The following is a 17,994-nucleotide window of genomic DNA, read 5'->3' as shown; positions in this document are numbered from 1 at the left end:
AACATAAAATAATAAGGATAAGATGTTAATCAAGAGGTAACCTACTCATACACTTAAGAATTGAGCGGCAAAACCCCACCTGTGTATTGTAGTAGTCCAACTGAGGTGCAGGTATTTTTCTTGTAATAATATCTTTAATATTCATGGGTTTTTTTTCTAAAGTTGCCGGTTAAAACTATAATATCAATGTTATAATGAGGTTCACTGAAAGTTTAGTACATGTATTCGTCATTGAAGAATGACAAAATCTGCATAAATATGTGTATCTATTTTCACTAAGGGCAGATAAAGGTTATTTAGTATATATGTAATATACTATGCATGTGATTATAAACAAATATTTCTGTATAGTAACACCTGCTATGGTCATGACCATAAAATGTACACAATACTTAACAATTGCACAGATGTCAGTCTGATGTATAAGAAAATGATGAAACTAAGAAATATCAATATTCTTATAAAACCAAAAATATTTAATACAATTATAGGATTTCATTCAAAACATGACAAGAAATTCTGACCTGAAACATGTAAGATCCCCTGAACAAGATTTTATCAAACTTTGAGATTCTAAATTAAAAGTCTAGTTTGATCATATCCATATTTTTCAAAGAGAAAATAAATTGACTAATAACTTTAATTACAACAAGAGGCTGTCAGAGAGACAGCAAACCGGATTTTCCTGCAGAGGTCGAACCCTGAACAGTTGAGCAAGTATGGACACTACATTTAAACTTAAAACAGCTCTGAATTTGGATTGTGATTGAATATTTGACACATCATAGGTTTGTGACACAAAATGAATGTAGTCAAAGAACTGATATATTTGAAATTGGACATTTAAATACCTATTATGGTCCAATATCCAAAATCTAAGTACATATTAGAATCAGCATATCAAAGAACCCCAATAATTCAATTTTTGATGAAATCAGACAAAAGTTTAATCTAGGACCCTTTGGACCTCAATGTGGACCAATTTGATAAAGGAGCCCACAATCCAAAATCTCTCAATACATGGTTAGATTCAGCATTTCAAAGAACCCAATAAATTCAATTTTTGTAGAATCAAACAAAGTTTAATTTTGGACCCAGATTTGGACCAACTTGAAAACTGGGCCTAAAAATCTAATATTTAAATAGAGTTTAGATTCACCATTTGAAAGATCCCTATATATATATTTAATTTATGTTGAAATGAAATACGGGTTAATTTTATCCATAATATTTTCTGTGCAAATGGAAATAACTCAAACTGGATAAATAGTTCTCTAAAATAAGATATGATGCAATTTTTCAAATTATAATCAATAATATAATAACAAGTTGCTTTCTTTAAAAAATGAAATGCAATCGTAAACAGCAATGCTTGCTGGGCATTAGATATAAGATAATTGTTAAAAAAAAAAGATTTATTGTTTTATATCATTTTTGTTATATAAGAATTAGAAACTGACATGCAGTGACTGTTTACTTAAAGTAAATACTGTTCAATGTGTGGTGAAATATTCTTGTTAAAGGAATATTTTTTTCTCTCCTCTCTCCCGAAAGACATCATGTTAAGTCACCCACTTGATGTTCCATTCTAAGATGCTGGTTTTTGTTTTTAAATTAGAGTTAGTTTTTAGGCTAAAGTTCAAATGCAAATGTGAAGAAATTTAATCAATTAATGATTATATGTGTTTAAGAAATGCAATACGTGAACCTATAAAATAGCCGTTTTTATTGGAATTTGAGATATGTTCATGGTTATTTGAACAATGGCTTGATATTGATCATTATTAAGATCCTTACACCCGTGCTCTGCAAGGTTTTTTTTATGCTTAGGGTAGCAAGCATTGGCAATTTTAAGTTCTGTGCTTTGTGTATGCTCTTAAAAGTTTTAGATGACAAACCTCTTTTGTTAAAAAAAACACTTTTAAAACCTTTAACTCACTTTGAAGATATTTTCCGGATGTCCCTTTTTATTTTGATGTTTTCTTATATTTTAAATTGTGGGTCATGAAAAAAGGCCTGCAAGTTTAATTGTAAATATATACAATTTGAATCGCACTGTATCCTCTTCACCTTGATGACCAAAACCAATTCAATAAAAAAGATATTTATAGCCCAGACAAAACAGCTTACACCTTGTACTTATAAACAAACAAACAAAATTGAAAACAACCAAAAAACTAACATGGTCAAACCTGAAATTACCACTGATGGTATACCCATCACCTAAATATGAGTTTGTTTAAAGGTCACATTTATGAACTGTTGTAAGGTGTTCCTTTTTGTCGAGCCTTCGACTTTAGTCGAAAAAAGCGAGACAATTAAAGCGATTCTACATTCCGTCGGTGTCGTCGGCGGTGGCGTCCACACATATTCACTCTGTGGTTAAAGTTTTTGAAATTTTAATAACTTTCTTAAACTATTCTGGATTTGTACCAAACTTGGACAGAAGCTTGTTTATGATCATAAGATAGTATCCAGAAGTAAATTTTTTCCTTATAAATGGACTTAGTTTTCTGCTGGGATACAATACATTCACTCCGAGGTTAAAGTTTTTTTTAAATTTTAATAACTTTCTTATACTATCCTGGATTTGTACCAAACTTGGACAGAAGCTTGTTTATGATTAAAAGCTAGTATCTAGAAGGAAATTTTTTGTTAACAGGTACAAAATTTTAACAACATAATAATAAGTCTCTACCAGTAGGGTAGAGACTTATTATTATGGATGTCTTAATCCGTCTAGATGTCGGACTGGCCGGACAGTTGTCTGAGTGTAATTAACACCTGCTGTGATATCAATCTGTACAATATCCAGTGGAATGTCGTAAATCAATCTGTACCAGCTTGATTAGAATTAAATTTTACCTGTACAGATATTTTAGTATTTATGGAGGATAGATAATTAATGTAAAATATTGTTTTATATTCAAAAAGAAAAAATTACAATAAAAATAAAAATTTAATATCATGAATATGGGATCAACTTTTTTTTAACTTGAAAATGAAAAAAAGACGATTTTTAACAATGTACTGTAAAAATGTGTTGCCAATTATAATAATTGTGTTTGTGCCAATAAACTATTCGTATTTGTATTTGTAAACCGTAAATGTTTCATTTTATTCAAAATTATAACAACCAGGACTGTTTTCAATCGAAGTTTTAATCAAAATGTTGAGACATCAATCCCGTAAATTATACGGGTTTTCGTTGATGGTTACAATATTTCCCCCTTTTAACGTCCTGTTCCTTAAAGTTATTAATAGAAACACAATTCTAAGTATAAGGCCAACATATCATATTTATAAAGTATATAAACAAATTGAATATAGGCATTGTGAATAAACTATTATTTTCCTTTCGATACCACGTTCCCCGTCGGAGCCTCTACGTCTATTCATACCTGTCAATCATTTCTTGCAAGTAAAACAATTTGGTCAGCCAGTATCTGTATTTTACTTATAAATGGACTTAGTTTTTCTTCCAGTTAACAATACATACAGTCTGAAGTTAAATTTTTTAGATTAATAAACTATCCTGGATTTTTCCCAAACTTGGACAGAAGCTTCTTAAAATAAAAAAAAATTGTATTGAGAGGAATATTTTTATTGATTTTTTTCCTCATTTTTGTTGAGCCTGCGATTTACAGCAAAAGTAGGCGAGACACTGGGTTCCACGGAACCCTTACGATTTGTTTTTATCTGAACACGATTTTTTCGTTAAATATTAAAGGGTGTCTTTTACATGGTAAAATTACACTACTGTCTTATGGTATGTATGTTAATTCTTTTAAATCAGGTGTATTCATAAGCACATGTCCCAAGTCCGAAGCATGCTGTTTAGTGTTGTCTTTTTTTGGTGCAGTTCATATTTGCTTTTTGTTTCTGGTTTGAAGTTAAATTAGATCTGTTTGTTTTTTTCCTGTTTAAATTGTTTTATAACAGTGTTTTGGGGTCCTCAGTAGGATGCTGTCCAATGTGAGCCAAGCTTTTGTGTTGAAGGCTGAATTATAACCTTTAACTGCTAATTTTGACTACACTGTGTTTTGATGGAGAGTTGTCTTCCTACCACATTTAAAAAGATATTCCCTGACATTTGACAAATCCATTAGAATAATCGAGATATTGAAATTGAACTGAAGTTGCCTAATAGGTTTCTTACATTGACCCGGCTATCCTTTTTCTCTCTTGCTGGATAGTTTTATACTGGTCATTTGGGGGCACTGTGTAGCCTACTGATCAGTGAGATGGCTCAAAATCTTCTTACACTATTTTACATTTTCGTACTTAATATATTAAAACCGAAAATTCATCATCTGATCGTCTTTATGAAATAATAATTATTTATTTTTATTTTGACGAACATTTTGAAAAGCATTAATTACTACAGGCCGAACATATAGTTGGATAATCTGTTCCCTGACCAAGATAACTATAAATAGAAATTAATTTTTCTTATCTCTGCCTGCATCTGTCATCACTCTGTGTCTATTAATTAATAGACATTGACAAGGAAATAACGTTGCAATATTTAAACAAAGAAAATTGCAATTTTAAAGAAAATAAAAATTATTCAAGGACGTATATCAATTTAGATTATAAACGTCCTTGGTCTATCCTAGACGTAAAATTTCAATATAGTGCAAGAAAGACTTCATTTTAATTTCAGTATTGTCCTTTAGTTAGTCCCACAAGGACGTTGAGGTATGAAAATTATGAAATAGCCTGCTTCGTACATTATGTACATTTTCCCTAGACTCGGAATCTTAAGTGAAATGCTAGTAATACTTCTTTTATAGATTTTAGTCTTAACAAATCGCGTTTTGAATATTAATCGCATTGTTTACGTGAAATCTTATCTCATATCAGTAAACACAGCTGGTTTCAACGTTTGACTCTAATTAGAATAACTACGCGTATATGTAAGGTAAATATTAGCAGCTTGTAATTGCGCCAGTCATGCTTCAGTGATTCCCTATATAATCAACCAAATTTTTCCCACAAAAGGGGGGCCCGGCCCCCCAGGGCCACCCCTGGATGCGCCTATGATCATATGTAACATATCTCTATAGCAACTTTAAGATGCTAATGATTCAACAGGTCAAATTATAAGCTATTGCGCATGTATATGAAAGGTGGCCATAGAAAGAAACAGATGTATTCCGAATAACATCCGGTGTTCCGAAAGACTACGGACATGGTCCAATATATACTGCATTAACCCTCAGGGGTTTACGCAACAACAACCAGTGATGACTAAGTTCTCTAAAATTAGATATGATTTAACACTCAAACATTGTTAGAATCAGTATATCAAAGAACCAAAGAATTCAATTTTTGATGAAATTAAACAAAAGTTTAGTTTAGGACCCTTTGGACCTCAATGTGGTATTATCTTATTAATAATGAAAAGCTCGACTGTTTACAAGTTCTTAAACAGGAGGAGGGTGGGGGTGACCCAAGGGAACTCGCCTTATATTTCATTTGATTTGTTTTATTGTCCCATACAAGAATATATATGGTTTCGGGGTGGGGATCTTGACCATTTACAAGTTTTCAAAAAGAAGGGGGATGGGGGTTACCCCAGGGGGCTTTCCCTAAATTTCATTTGATTTGTTTAATTGTCCCATTCAAGAATATATATGGTTTAGGGGTGGGGATCTTGACCGTTTACAAGTTATCAAAAAAAAAAGGTGGGGGTTACCCCAGGGGGCTTTCCCTAAATTTCATTAGATTTGTTTAATTGTCCCATTCAGGAATATATATGGTTTAGGGGTGGGGATCTTAACCGTTTACAAGTTATCAAAAAGAAGGGGGTGGGGGTTACCCCCATGGACTTTCTCTATATTTCATTTGATTTGTTTTATCGTCCCATACAAGAATATATATGGATTAGGGGTGGGGATCTCGACCATTTACAAGTTCTCAAACAGGAGGGGGTGGGGTGACCCCAGGGGACTCGCCTTTTATTTCATTTGATTTGTTTTATTGTCCCATACAAGAAAATATATGGTTTCGGGGTGGGGATCTTGACCGTTTCCCAGTTTTTTTTAAAAAAGGGGGGTGGGGGTGACCCTCCTGGACTTCCCCTATATTTCATTTGATAAGGACCCTTTTGACCTCAATGTGGACCAATTTGATAGCGGGGCCCACAAATAAAAAATCTAAATACATGGTTAGATTCAGCATATCAAAGAACCCCATATATTCAATTTTTGTTGAAATCAAACAAAGTTCAATTTTGGACCCCAATTTGAACCAACTTGAAAACTGGGCCCAAAATCAAAAATCTAAATACATGTTTAGATTCAGCATATCAAAGAACCTCATATATTCAATTTTTGTTATAATCAAACTAAGTTTAATTTTGGACCCTTTAGACCTTTATGTAGACCAATTTGAAAACTGGACCCAAAATTAAAAATCTAAATACACGGTCAGATTCAGCATAACAAATAAATAAATGTGGTCAAAGATTTTACAAATCTAATGCGCCATACTGTGCAATTAAAGATTACTTCTTGAAATTTTTCAATATTTGAAATTTGAAAAAAAAATAATATTTGAAGAATAATTCTTTTTAATTTCTGAAATCTGAAATGAGAAAAAATTGACCCCCACAATTTCTTTTTACCCCCCCCTCCCTTTTTCCCCAAAAAAATTCTTTCCCTCAAGATATGGTCATAATCTCAATTCAAATTTCCAATGGAATTTGCAACCATAATTACCCATTTAAATTTACCATAGTGCTAACTTAATCTATTTTAAAATAGAATTTAAAATATGGTGTCAAATCTTTCATATGGATTTTTTTGTAAAAAAAAGAAAGATGCAACATTTGCAGATATTTTTACTGGTCTTCCTTTATAAATATGCATTTCTTTAAACATAATTTAAAAGCAGTGTAAGGGAAGAAATCAAAACGTTGTATTTGGATTACCTCCCTTACACTGTTTTAAATTGTCTTAATTGTTCATTAACCATTACTTTATACATAATTTAAAAGCAGTGTAATGGAGGTAATTCAAATGATGTATTTGATTTATCTCCCTTACACTGCTTTAAATTATGTTTTGTACTAAAATATTTATCCATTAACCAGGACAACCTTGTTTTTCCCCCTTTTTTGCCTCTAATTCCTAAACGGTTTGAGCCATAACCCCCCAAAGCAAACCCTAACCATCCCTTTGTGTTATGGAAACTTGTGGTATAATTTCAGAGAGATCCATACACCGTTCCACAAGTTATTGTCAGGAAACTAGAAAATGCTTATTTTTGGCCCCTAATTCCTTAACTGTTGGTACCATAACCCCCAAAATCAATCCCAACCTTCCTTTTGTGGTAATTAACCTTATGGTTAAATTTCATAGAGATCCATTCACTTAAACTAAAGTTATAGTGCGAAAACCAATGTGTCTTTGCACGACGACGACTTATAAGTCACATTATTTCCTAAAATTAAGGTAAAAGAAAGTAATATCATTGGCATTACTTTCTCTTTACATATAACACAGCATGTTTTTGTTTTGTGTCATTGAACAATTGAATACAGCATTTGCATTGTTTCTAGCTATGATTCTCATGAAATGTCTACAGTTGTTTAAAATGATGCTCAAGTTTTTTTAGTGATTGTTGAACAGTAAACATTTATTTTCCAAGATTAAATGCATAATTGGAACTAAAATTTATTTCTAAATTTCACATATATCCCATATGCTCCCAAATATCTGACTTTCAGTATAGTACAGGTAGTGTTGATTTTTTCTTTATTAAAGTGCTGGAATTTACTGTTTTTATTGATAAGATACATGGAATATAATTAAATGTTATTTGTATTTATACATTGTCTCAAAATGTAAAATTTGTTTGTACAAGGCTTAGAAACAGGTAGAATGTGAGGAATGTAGGAACCAATCATTTTGAATTTGAAGTGCTTGATGTAAAAATGTCACGAACCTGCATCTTTTCACAAAGTCATAATTGAATAAAACTCTACAGAAACACATTATCATAAACAAAGCTTTATCATAAAGAATTTGAATTTTTACTGTCAGTGACTGCATATCACAAATGCTTATCTGGTCAATGCATTGTGACTGTATAGCAGTATAAAAAAAAAAATTTGACAATGTAATGGGACTGGAACAATCATTTTTTTATAGGTACAACAAAATGAGGTAGTATTCCTTGAATTTTCGTTAATTAGATTTTCCCTCTCTGCAAAACACCTCTTTTTTCTTGTTGATTTACTCTAAAGGTTTCTATAACTTATGTGAAGGGCATTTGGTTGATATTTTCAGATTTTTAATAGAATACAAGAAATATTCCATAAATTACATGGAGAGAAGGGTTCAAGGTAAACACAGTACGTTTTAGTGAGCTATTGTCTCAAAGATGAATCCAATGATCACCCTTAAATCATAAGCTATCCCATGCAATATGATGAGTCTTTAGTTATAATGGTCAAACAATGCATTTACCTCCATAATGTACTATCTGTAACAAATCCATGCTCTGTCTGGCGAGTTAAAACAAACACAACCTGTAAAAATATACATGTTATTCAGCATACAAAAGTTTTTAAACATGATATTTATTGAATTAATCTTCATTTACCTCAATTCAGACACTGTTCTATTTATAAAGGGACATAACTCTGAAAACATTGAATGTGCTGCCACCCAAATTCGAACTTGACCTGTGTTTGGTGGCAGTAAGCATAGTGCATGTTTCATAAGAATTGGTTATGGTAAACTAAAGTTAGAGAATGGAAACCAATTTTGGGGTATACAAACAAGGGTAAATCCTAATGCTGGGCATAAAAATAGAACTGTTCTCAAATGGCCATATCAGTGCAGAAAATCAACCGTTTATCCCTCCAAAATAGCGAACAAGGGAAATAACTCAAACTACATCATTCAAAACCTATCAATTAATCAATAGACTGATGAGTACACTAGTACTACTGTCCCCTGACTTGATATATATCGATCAGATTTGAGACAGATTTATCAGTTTATATGCATAAATATATCAATTAATGTCTTTTACCTCAGACTAACTGACATTATGTAATAAATGGTCTGATTATTTAAAACACTTGATAGAAATTTCAATTCCTTCCAGAGTTTTATCATGTTTTTCAAGTTACAATCCTTAAAATAATGTAAATTGTAAAAAAATATAAATGAAATACAAATTTAACCACAGATTTGTATAGTAAAAAGGTTCTTGTTACTACGTGTATACAAATCCTTGATTAAACGAAGAATTATATAAGAATAGAAATGATATTATTTGAGAGATCTTTACTTCATTTCAATGCTAAATATGAAAATTATAGGATTTATTTACATGAAGTCATGGATAAATCTTCAATTTCTGAAACTATGCAAGATTTGTTAAATTTCTTAAGATGACTTAACAGAGCATTATTTAGTACATGAATGGGAACAGACTGGAAATATGTACATTTATGTAGCTTTTAAAAAGAACACTGAAAAGTTGATAAAAATTTTGATAACAAATCTCCAGTTGGTCCGAGTACACAGTTATCATCCTTTGATTTTTGTTGTCCACGAATATAGTCCCTAGTGTGGACAGTGTGTTACTTGCTAATTTTTTTTATACCCCTTCCAAATTTATTTCTCCATGTTTTATGACTCAAATAGCAAGAAGGGGGTGAAATGACACTGTAAAAAAATTTGGGTCATGAATTTTAAAGTAAAGTAGTGATTTGGTCCAGCTGAAAAATGTTAAAAATTAGCACTTCGGAAGCTGTCAAAAGATTTGAAGACCCCCTTAACATAAAATTGTCCATATTTTGAGTTAGAGCCGATGAAGTTTTCTATAATTTTGATATAATTTGTCCCAAAAGTAGTACAACACACTGTAAAAATATTATTGAGAAAGTGCAGGTGGGATTTTTTTAATTTTCATTTATTGTCTAAAAGAAATGCACTACGAAATAACTGTTTACGGACCAAAGAGGTGAAATCAGGAAATATAGAATCTGTACTTTGGCAACTTCCCCGAATGATTTGATGGTGTCAATTTGTCAAATAGCATAAAACTAAAGTATTTAAACTTTTATTTTCGTAGAATTTCTGCAAAAATGACCAATTTGGGCATTTTATGGTCAAAATAAATGTGGATAGTGTCCACATGTGGACACAGATGATGCCCCCGCTTGCATATCATATAGTTATAAAGGGACATAACTGAAGAACGGTAAAAGTGACGCTACCCAAATTTGAACTTGATCTGAGTTTTGTGGTAATAAGCATTGTGTGTAAGTCTCATAATATTTGGTTGAGGCTAACTTAAGTAGAGAACAGAAACTAAAAATTCAGCAATTTTTCTATTTGTAAACACTCATAACTCTAGAACGGTTGTGTATAAGTTTTACAACATTTGTTTGAGACAAACTAAAAAATTCAGCAATTTTTATGTTTATAAAGGGACATAACTCTAGAATGGTAAAAGTGTTGCCACATAATTTCGTACTTAATCTGTATTGTGTAGTAATGAGCATTGTGTATAAGTTTCATAACATTTGGTTGAGGCAAACTCAAGTTAGAGAACTAAAACAAAAAAATTGTACTTGATCCTTACTGAGTTTTGTGGTAATGAATATTGTGTATAGGTTTCATAATGTTTGGCTGGGGAAAACTTCAGTTACAGAATGGAAACTAAAAAATTTTGCAATCTTTCTATTTATAAAGGGGCATAACTCAATAATGGTTAAAGTGACACTACCCAAATTCAACTTGATCTGTGTTTTATCAGTGGAAGTCAAAATTAAACATTGCATTGTATAAAGCAATGATTGTAGTTGATTCAACTATAATCATGGTCAAAGGAAGATAACTCCAATTTTAAAAATATATTATATAAACTTGATATTTAGAAGAAAATAAAAATTTTGCAATTTTTCCTTTTATAAAGGGGCATAACTCTAGATCGGTTAAATTGACACCACCAAAATTCAAACTTGATCTGTGTTTTGTGGTAATAAGCATTGTGTATCAGTTTCATAACATATGGTTGAGGCAAACTTAAGTTAGAGAACGGAAACTAAAAATTTTGCAATATTTCCTTTTATAAAGGGGCATAACTCTAGATCGGTTAAAGTGACGCCACCAAAATTCAAACTTGATCTGTGTTTTGTGGTAATAAGCATTGTGTATAAGTTTCATAACATTTGGTTGAGGCAAACTGAAGTTAGAGAACGGAAACCAATTTCGGGACGTACGGACGGACGTACGTACGTACGTACAGACGGACAAGGGTAAAACTTAATGCCCCCTCCGCTACGACGGGGGCATAATAAGCATTTTATAGCTTTTTCAATTTTGATGCATAAGTGGCATTCTAACTTTCTATCTGACAGGTTTTTATGTGTCAATATTTGTGTTTCTATGCTTTAATCCAGTTGTATTACTCATTTGTGAACTCTGAATCTACAGAAAAGAAGATTATCTCATACAATATGTGCAAAATGTGTTGTATATATGACCCTCATCTAACGCCCTGTTTGGATCAAGTTAAATGTGAGGAGCTTGGAACATAAAAGTTGAAGTCCATAATAAAGACCTCACTGAATTTGTATAAAAAGTACTTAACAATGTCTTTTGTACCTGTTTCATGTCACATAATATCTTTCTTTTCTTCTGTAGGATAGCAAGTGGTTCAAATATAAGCCTGTTGAGACTAAAATTGCATGCATGTTTTTCACTAAAAAGTGAAAAATCTTTGTATCAGACCATACTGTCTGCAAAAAAAGTTGAATGCAAGAGTCTTTTTGTGCTCAGATTTAATGTATCATGTCACCTGAGTATAGAAATGATAGAAAAGACACAAATTTTTATTTCCTATAGCCTCAATATGCATTTTTAAATGTACATTGTAAATATGTGCTACGGCCTAAATTGACCCTAAATTATTTTCAGTCTTACTTGGCCTAAGACCTTTTTAAACTAATATGATATGTTATTTGTAAGTTTTCTTTCCATTTAAAGTACATTAAATACATATGTAAGGATTATTTATAACCAAAAAGCTTTACAAATTTAAAATTTCTGGAAAATATTACATCTTCATGTAAGGCCCCCCTTCACTGGAAAACCTCCATTTTTAGGCACAGGCTCATAACAATTTGACTTTTTAATAATTATGATAAGTCTGATAAATCAAATGAGTACTCTATTGCTTTTAATACATAATATATTATATATTAAGGCATTTCAAAAGTATTTTTTTGCAATATTTTAATTTTTTAAGCCCCAAATGTTGATAGTTGAAATTTTTCAATTTTAACGTCTAAATTTAACACGCAAAGTTGAATATAGAATTAGTCATATTGTCTATAATATATATCCTATTGCCATGAAACTTTGTAAGCAGTCTTATAATTTATTAAGCTTTGGCCATACCAAGTTTCATTAAGATTGGTCAACTTTTTCTACCCTATTAGGTCCGAGTACACAGTTATCGTCCTTTGATTTTCGTTGTCAACGAATATAGTTTTCTATAATTTTGATATAATTTGTCCCAAAAGTAGTACAACACACTGTAAAAATATTATTGAGAAAGCGCAGGTGGGATTTTTTTAATTTTCATTTATTGTCTAAAAGAAATGCACTACGAAATAACTGTGTACTCGGACCAGTTATGAGGCCCCAACTCCAGCTTAAAATTTTCAAATCTCCAGTTGTGACTTGACAATTCTGTAACATGTCTGAGATTATTAAATCTTGAAAATGTTATTTTTCCTCAGTCCCTCCAAAATATAACCTTATCACCTGAACTTGGTGATTACATGTATATTCTTCTTCTTCTTTCTGTACAGAAAACCATCAACATTTTGAAGTTTACTTTCTGGCGAATTGAATTGAATATTATTTGAGAGATCTATACTTCTTTTCAATGCTAAAATTGAAATTCATAAGAAATTTATTTCCATGGATAAATATCAAATTTTTGTGACCATGCAAGATCTGTTAAATTTCTTTAGATGACTTAACAGAGCATTATTTAGTACATGAATGGGAACAGACTTTAATCATTGGGGAAAACATAAAGACCAACAGAAAGGACATATGCAACAAATCAAGTACAAATAGTAAAACTCATTATGGACGTGACTAGATACATGTACAATGTAGCACCCATGACACATAAATTGTATTGTTGATAATATATTAAATTTATATTTTGATTTATAGAAAGATGCTTGAAAACTTTATTTATATTGTTAACTGTCGTGAATAATAACAAAACTGATATATAATTTTATTCCAGTATTGTTTTTTTTTCCATAAAATACTATGTACATTTGTACTAAACATTGCCCAATGTCAAGCGACAATGGGAATGACGAATTATTGGAGCTTTGTTTGGGAGACTTCGTAACAGCATTCTGTTACAATTATTTCTTGTTAGGCCAAAAAAATATATATGTCTGTTTAAGGTTACATACTTTAAAAAAATAGGGTAGGTAGCTCGGTATTTCCATTTTATTTTTTGTGACATGATTTGGAGTCATGCCGTTTCGTCTTGTCGTGGTCCGAGTTGATCATGGGACGAGTTTACCCTTAATTTTAATGATTGGATTATTTCTCTTGGTAATTGGTTGGAAAAAAATGGCGGCAAAGTGTTTATTTCATCACAAGAGTTGCGAATTTCCTTAAAACAGCTGTCATATTCACGATTGTGAACATTGGGATGTATAAGGCAATTGATTTATATTATTTGCAACACTAACTTCGCTTTTGACACGAGTTCAGTTTATTTTTCATTTTACAACCGAAATAAAATGACTTAGGGTCGGCACTCAAAAGTAGGGTCAGTCAGGTAACCGTAAACAGACATATATTTTTTTTGCCTTACTGATAAGTTTTATAGATTTTGAAATGACATTGTATTAATGATAAATAAAATTTTGGATTTTTTTCTTCTTTTCTTTGGTAAATTGTTTGTAGAATTTTGTGGCAAGTTTGTTTGTTATTCTGTAAAAACTAATTTTCTGAATGCTATATATTTTTTTTTTGATGGAGTAAACTCCTTTAAAAACTAAGCCTATATTGTCTATTAATAAAAATATATTTAGATTTCTGATTTTGGGCCCACTTTCTCCGATTGCATCATCAAAATATTGCATCACCGCTGACCGCATAAGCCATAAACAATTCAATAAATAATAGATTTACCAACAGCCTTTTTAAAATCCCTTTAAATATTTGTTATAAAATTTGGAAATTTTCCATTCAACGATAATTTCGACTTAAACACATAACAAGGTGTGTTTTGTTGTTTTGTTTGGAAAAGTACTTTTAAATAATAAAAAACACGTGTTTTACCTACACATACTACACATAAAAAAATTAATTCTTACCTTGCCATTTTCTCCAGACCAGTGTACAACAGCTTGAGAGTGGAATTTGTCGGGAATTCTGAATACACTCGATGACAACAACGAGTTATTTTTTACATTAGATTCTGTGGGAACTGAGCCAATGTCTGATAAATCTCTTCTTTTCCTATCGAAAACCTGATTAAGATTGTAATCTGTTAGGTCAACGATAACCGTCTGCTCATTTTGTTGCGATTCCCTGTTGAAAATTTTCCCCTGACATGTATATAAGCAAATATTTAACAAAACATGTAGTACTGTAAAATACACGAGTGTGTTTTGATCGGCCATTCTTTCTATGTTGTAGTACTCCGCGATGAAGGTCTACTAAAGTCTGATTGGATATATGCAAATCGTGTTTACAACACGTGATTAGATTGCATCATTACCACGTTCATTCATAAAAATCGGTACCACGTGAATAGAGACAAATGGCAAAAAGTGCAGAATAAAGGACAAAAATATAAAGAATAAAGAAAAAGAGGCCAAAAAATTAAAGACTAGAGAATAAAGGGTTGCTAAAATATAAAAAATAGTGAATAACAGACACAGTTTATAAAGAATAGTAAAAAATGGAAGTTAAAAAATTGAAGAATACAGCAGGGACTTTCCCTGAATACAGAAATGAAGAACCCCATCCTGATCTTCAAAGCTACCCGAAGAAAACCACTGTTTAAAATTTGTAGACAAAAAAAAATATACAGATTTTATAAAAGGCGAAATGATGCCCGAGCACATAAAAACTTTCTTTTTGAAACTCTCTCGGATCATACAACATTTTCATAATTTTCTTTAAAACTAGGCCACCAATTTTAGGCCAAATTTGGCATGGTATGCCCCATAAATGATGTATGGAAGGTTCTCTCTCAATACCTATAATTATTATGTAATTAATCCAAGCAAGAACAAATTTACTGGTTTGCCGTATTTAGATGTAACGTAGACGGCACAAGTGCAAAAGAAATTATCAATTTTCGTGAAGAAAATTATGAAATACTTTAAATAAGGGAGCTACCATTTGATTTTTATGGGGGGGGGGGGGGGGGCTAGGATGAAAAATTGTGTCCTGCATTTTATTTTAGTTGTAATCTCGATCCTGCCTTTTTATTTTTCACTTTATTCGGTCCTGGCTTTTTTTGATTATTTGATTAGTTTATCCTGACTTTTTATACTTAATTTGTCATCCTGTCTTTTTTTGTCAAGTTGCTCATCCTGCCGTTTTTTTTTACTCAAACCTTCTGTCCTGCCTTTTTTTTCAAATTTCATCCTAGGCCCCCCCCCCCCCCCCCCCCCCCTTGAATCTCAATCAATAGTTTGTTCGATAAAAATACATGTTGGCAGACTATATTTTAATTTATCTAAACCTGATTTCAAAAATTTCACTGAAACTATACAAAAGATATTTTGAAATTTCAAAAGATTGATCAGTGGCTTAGGAGTAGACTGAAGGGGGATGGTAAGCTTCTGAAAGCGACAAGCACAACAAAAAAACAACAAAAACAAACTGAATACTACACACATCTATATATTCTGATAATTTAGAGCTGGAGAGGGTGGAAGATACCAACGGGATATTTAAAGTCAATGATGACAAACTAACAACGCCATATGGCAACAACGAATACTTGTGACGACCAAAAGAAAATAAGACTGAACTACACGAACCCCACCAAAAAAGGGGGGTGTTGACCTCAGGTGCTCCGGAAGGGCAGGTAGATCCTGCTCCACGTGTGGTATTTATCGTAAAGTAAGTCAGTAATCTCGTTCATCTTCATCTTTTTGCCAAAAGTATACGGAGGGGGAGTAACACCATTATTTTGACCCTCCTACCTCTTTTGAAATATGCGGGAGGCCTCAATGGCAAATTTACCATTAAGGGTTACCTGGGAATAGTATACAGTCAATATATTATATTCCAGTGATACCTATATTTCTAATAATACATACCAGTAAATATAATGTGGTTTTTTTATATTTTATTGTAAGATTTGTATATATTGTATTTAGTTTTTATAATTTTTCAGATGGACTAAAGGAAAGACATGGTTTGTGCTTACTTTGTTTCCTAATAAACAAATTCATTATTTACTTATTAATTTACTAATCGATGGACAAACATGACGACAATGATGGCATATATAGATCCAACTGAAGCTCTATTGAAAGTCACATTTTCAACTTCTCTTAAAAAATTTTTAAGTCAAATTCGACCAAATGTTTCTGGATTGATTACGTTTTCGAGTACCGGAGGTTTTCATGCAGTTCATTCTGATTGAGCAATATTAGTTAACATCTAACACTCAATATAAGTTTAAAAAATATTATGCATTTTGCAATTATATCTTGTCTGCGTGCTATCTTTGCATTTACTTTTCAAAGCGGTTTGAAGTATCCAGTACCATGAGTAAGTTGTGCCACTACATATTCGGCGCACAATAGGAGATTAAAACTAGAGGATCTAAAGAGTCTGTGTAGATCACTTAGGTCTATGTGCACCTTCAACAATGGACACCCTCCATCATTGTAGACTGAAATAAAATTATGTCAAAGATCTCTTTTTTTGTTAATCTTGTCTTGCTGATCATTTTTCTACGCACAGTTTCTCTATATCTTCTCTAGTTTTTGCCCATAACACAAAACAAGGGTTTTAAAAATCGTCATTTATAAAGATTCCACTTACGATTTCGGCGAAGCCTGTCGCATTTGTAGATCTTGTCTTGCTGATCATTTTCGCTGTATAAAGTGTCTATGTATAATATATAGTTTTCTAGATGTAGATAGTAGGCACAAACGCAAAAAAGACATGGTAAAAATCGTCATTCAAGAGCAAGAACTCTAAAAAGGAGTCGTCTGACGATTTAGGCCATGTTCACTTATTTGTAGATCTTGTCTTGCCGATCATTTTTGCTATTTTTACATACCCTGCCACGTCCTGTCTATGTTTTAGTTTTTTAATCATAATGGAGTTTTTTTCTTTTCTTTAGAACACACTAGAACAATATTTTTTTTTAATCTCAGTGTCGTATTTCTTTTTGTCTCTTATATTAAAATGAAATTAATAAGTTTATTCACGTTTTTCCTTAATGATTAAGGACTGCTAAACATTTTTGTATCGCCCTGAAACATAAACACATTTAATCAAATTAGTTAACATCTTACACATTTATGGATACACATACATTGGCATACTAACGTTCCCTCCAATATATTTGTTTGTTTGAATAATAAGCAATATTTTTGGATATATATAAATAAAAAAAAGATAAAAAAACAAGAATGAGACATAATATTTATGTTTACATCAGTTATATTTTCAAAACCGGGAGGCGCCTGATCTTTTTAATAATCTCGTTAACTTGAAAAGCAAGCCTCAAAATCATAGAGATAGTGATTTTAGAAACTTTTAACGGACTAAGTTAGGATATTTGCCGTTCTTGATAAATCAGCTAAGATTTTCTACATAATAAAGTTCGACATGGTCGTGAAATTTTGTATTTTTTTGGAAAAATTGTTGCGACTCATCTAATTCAAATTAATATATCTGACTGGATAATTATTTACATTTTCGAAGTTCAGACCGAAAC

General features: G+C 31.6%; 1 protein-coding gene across 2 annotated transcripts in view; it reads right to left on the bottom strand.

Annotated features, from left to right (window-relative positions):
- The window catches only part of LOC127733117 (VPS10 domain-containing receptor SorCS1-like), an 89,361-nt gene extending 74,653 nt beyond the window's left edge, over window positions 1-14,708 (bottom strand). Inside the window, exons 1-2 of one of the 2 annotated variants that reach the window (XM_052242412.1) lie at window positions 14,393-14,708; window positions 8,478-8,539 (exon numbers count right to left, since the gene is read on the bottom strand). In XM_052242412.1, coding sequence (XP_052098372.1) covers window positions 8,478-8,539; window positions 14,393-14,701 — 371 coding nt within the window. In that variant the 5' untranslated portion in view covers window positions 14,702-14,708. Of the gene's footprint in view, window positions 1-8,477; window positions 8,540-11,636; window positions 11,850-14,392 lie in introns of those variants that run through there. The other variant, XM_052242413.1, reaches the window with a different exon arrangement.
- Between the last annotated feature and the right edge of the window lie 3,286 nt (window positions 14,709-17,994).

This window comes from Mytilus californianus, unplaced genomic scaffold (assembly GCF_021869535.1).
Source record: "Mytilus californianus isolate M0D057914Y unplaced genomic scaffold, xbMytCali1.0.p SCAF_3, whole genome shotgun sequence".
Lineage (NCBI taxonomy): Eukaryota > Metazoa > Mollusca > Bivalvia > Mytilida > Mytilidae > Mytilus > Mytilus californianus.
The sequence above is the reverse complement of the archived record's forward strand: the minus strand, read 5'-3'. Positions and strand labels throughout refer to the sequence as shown.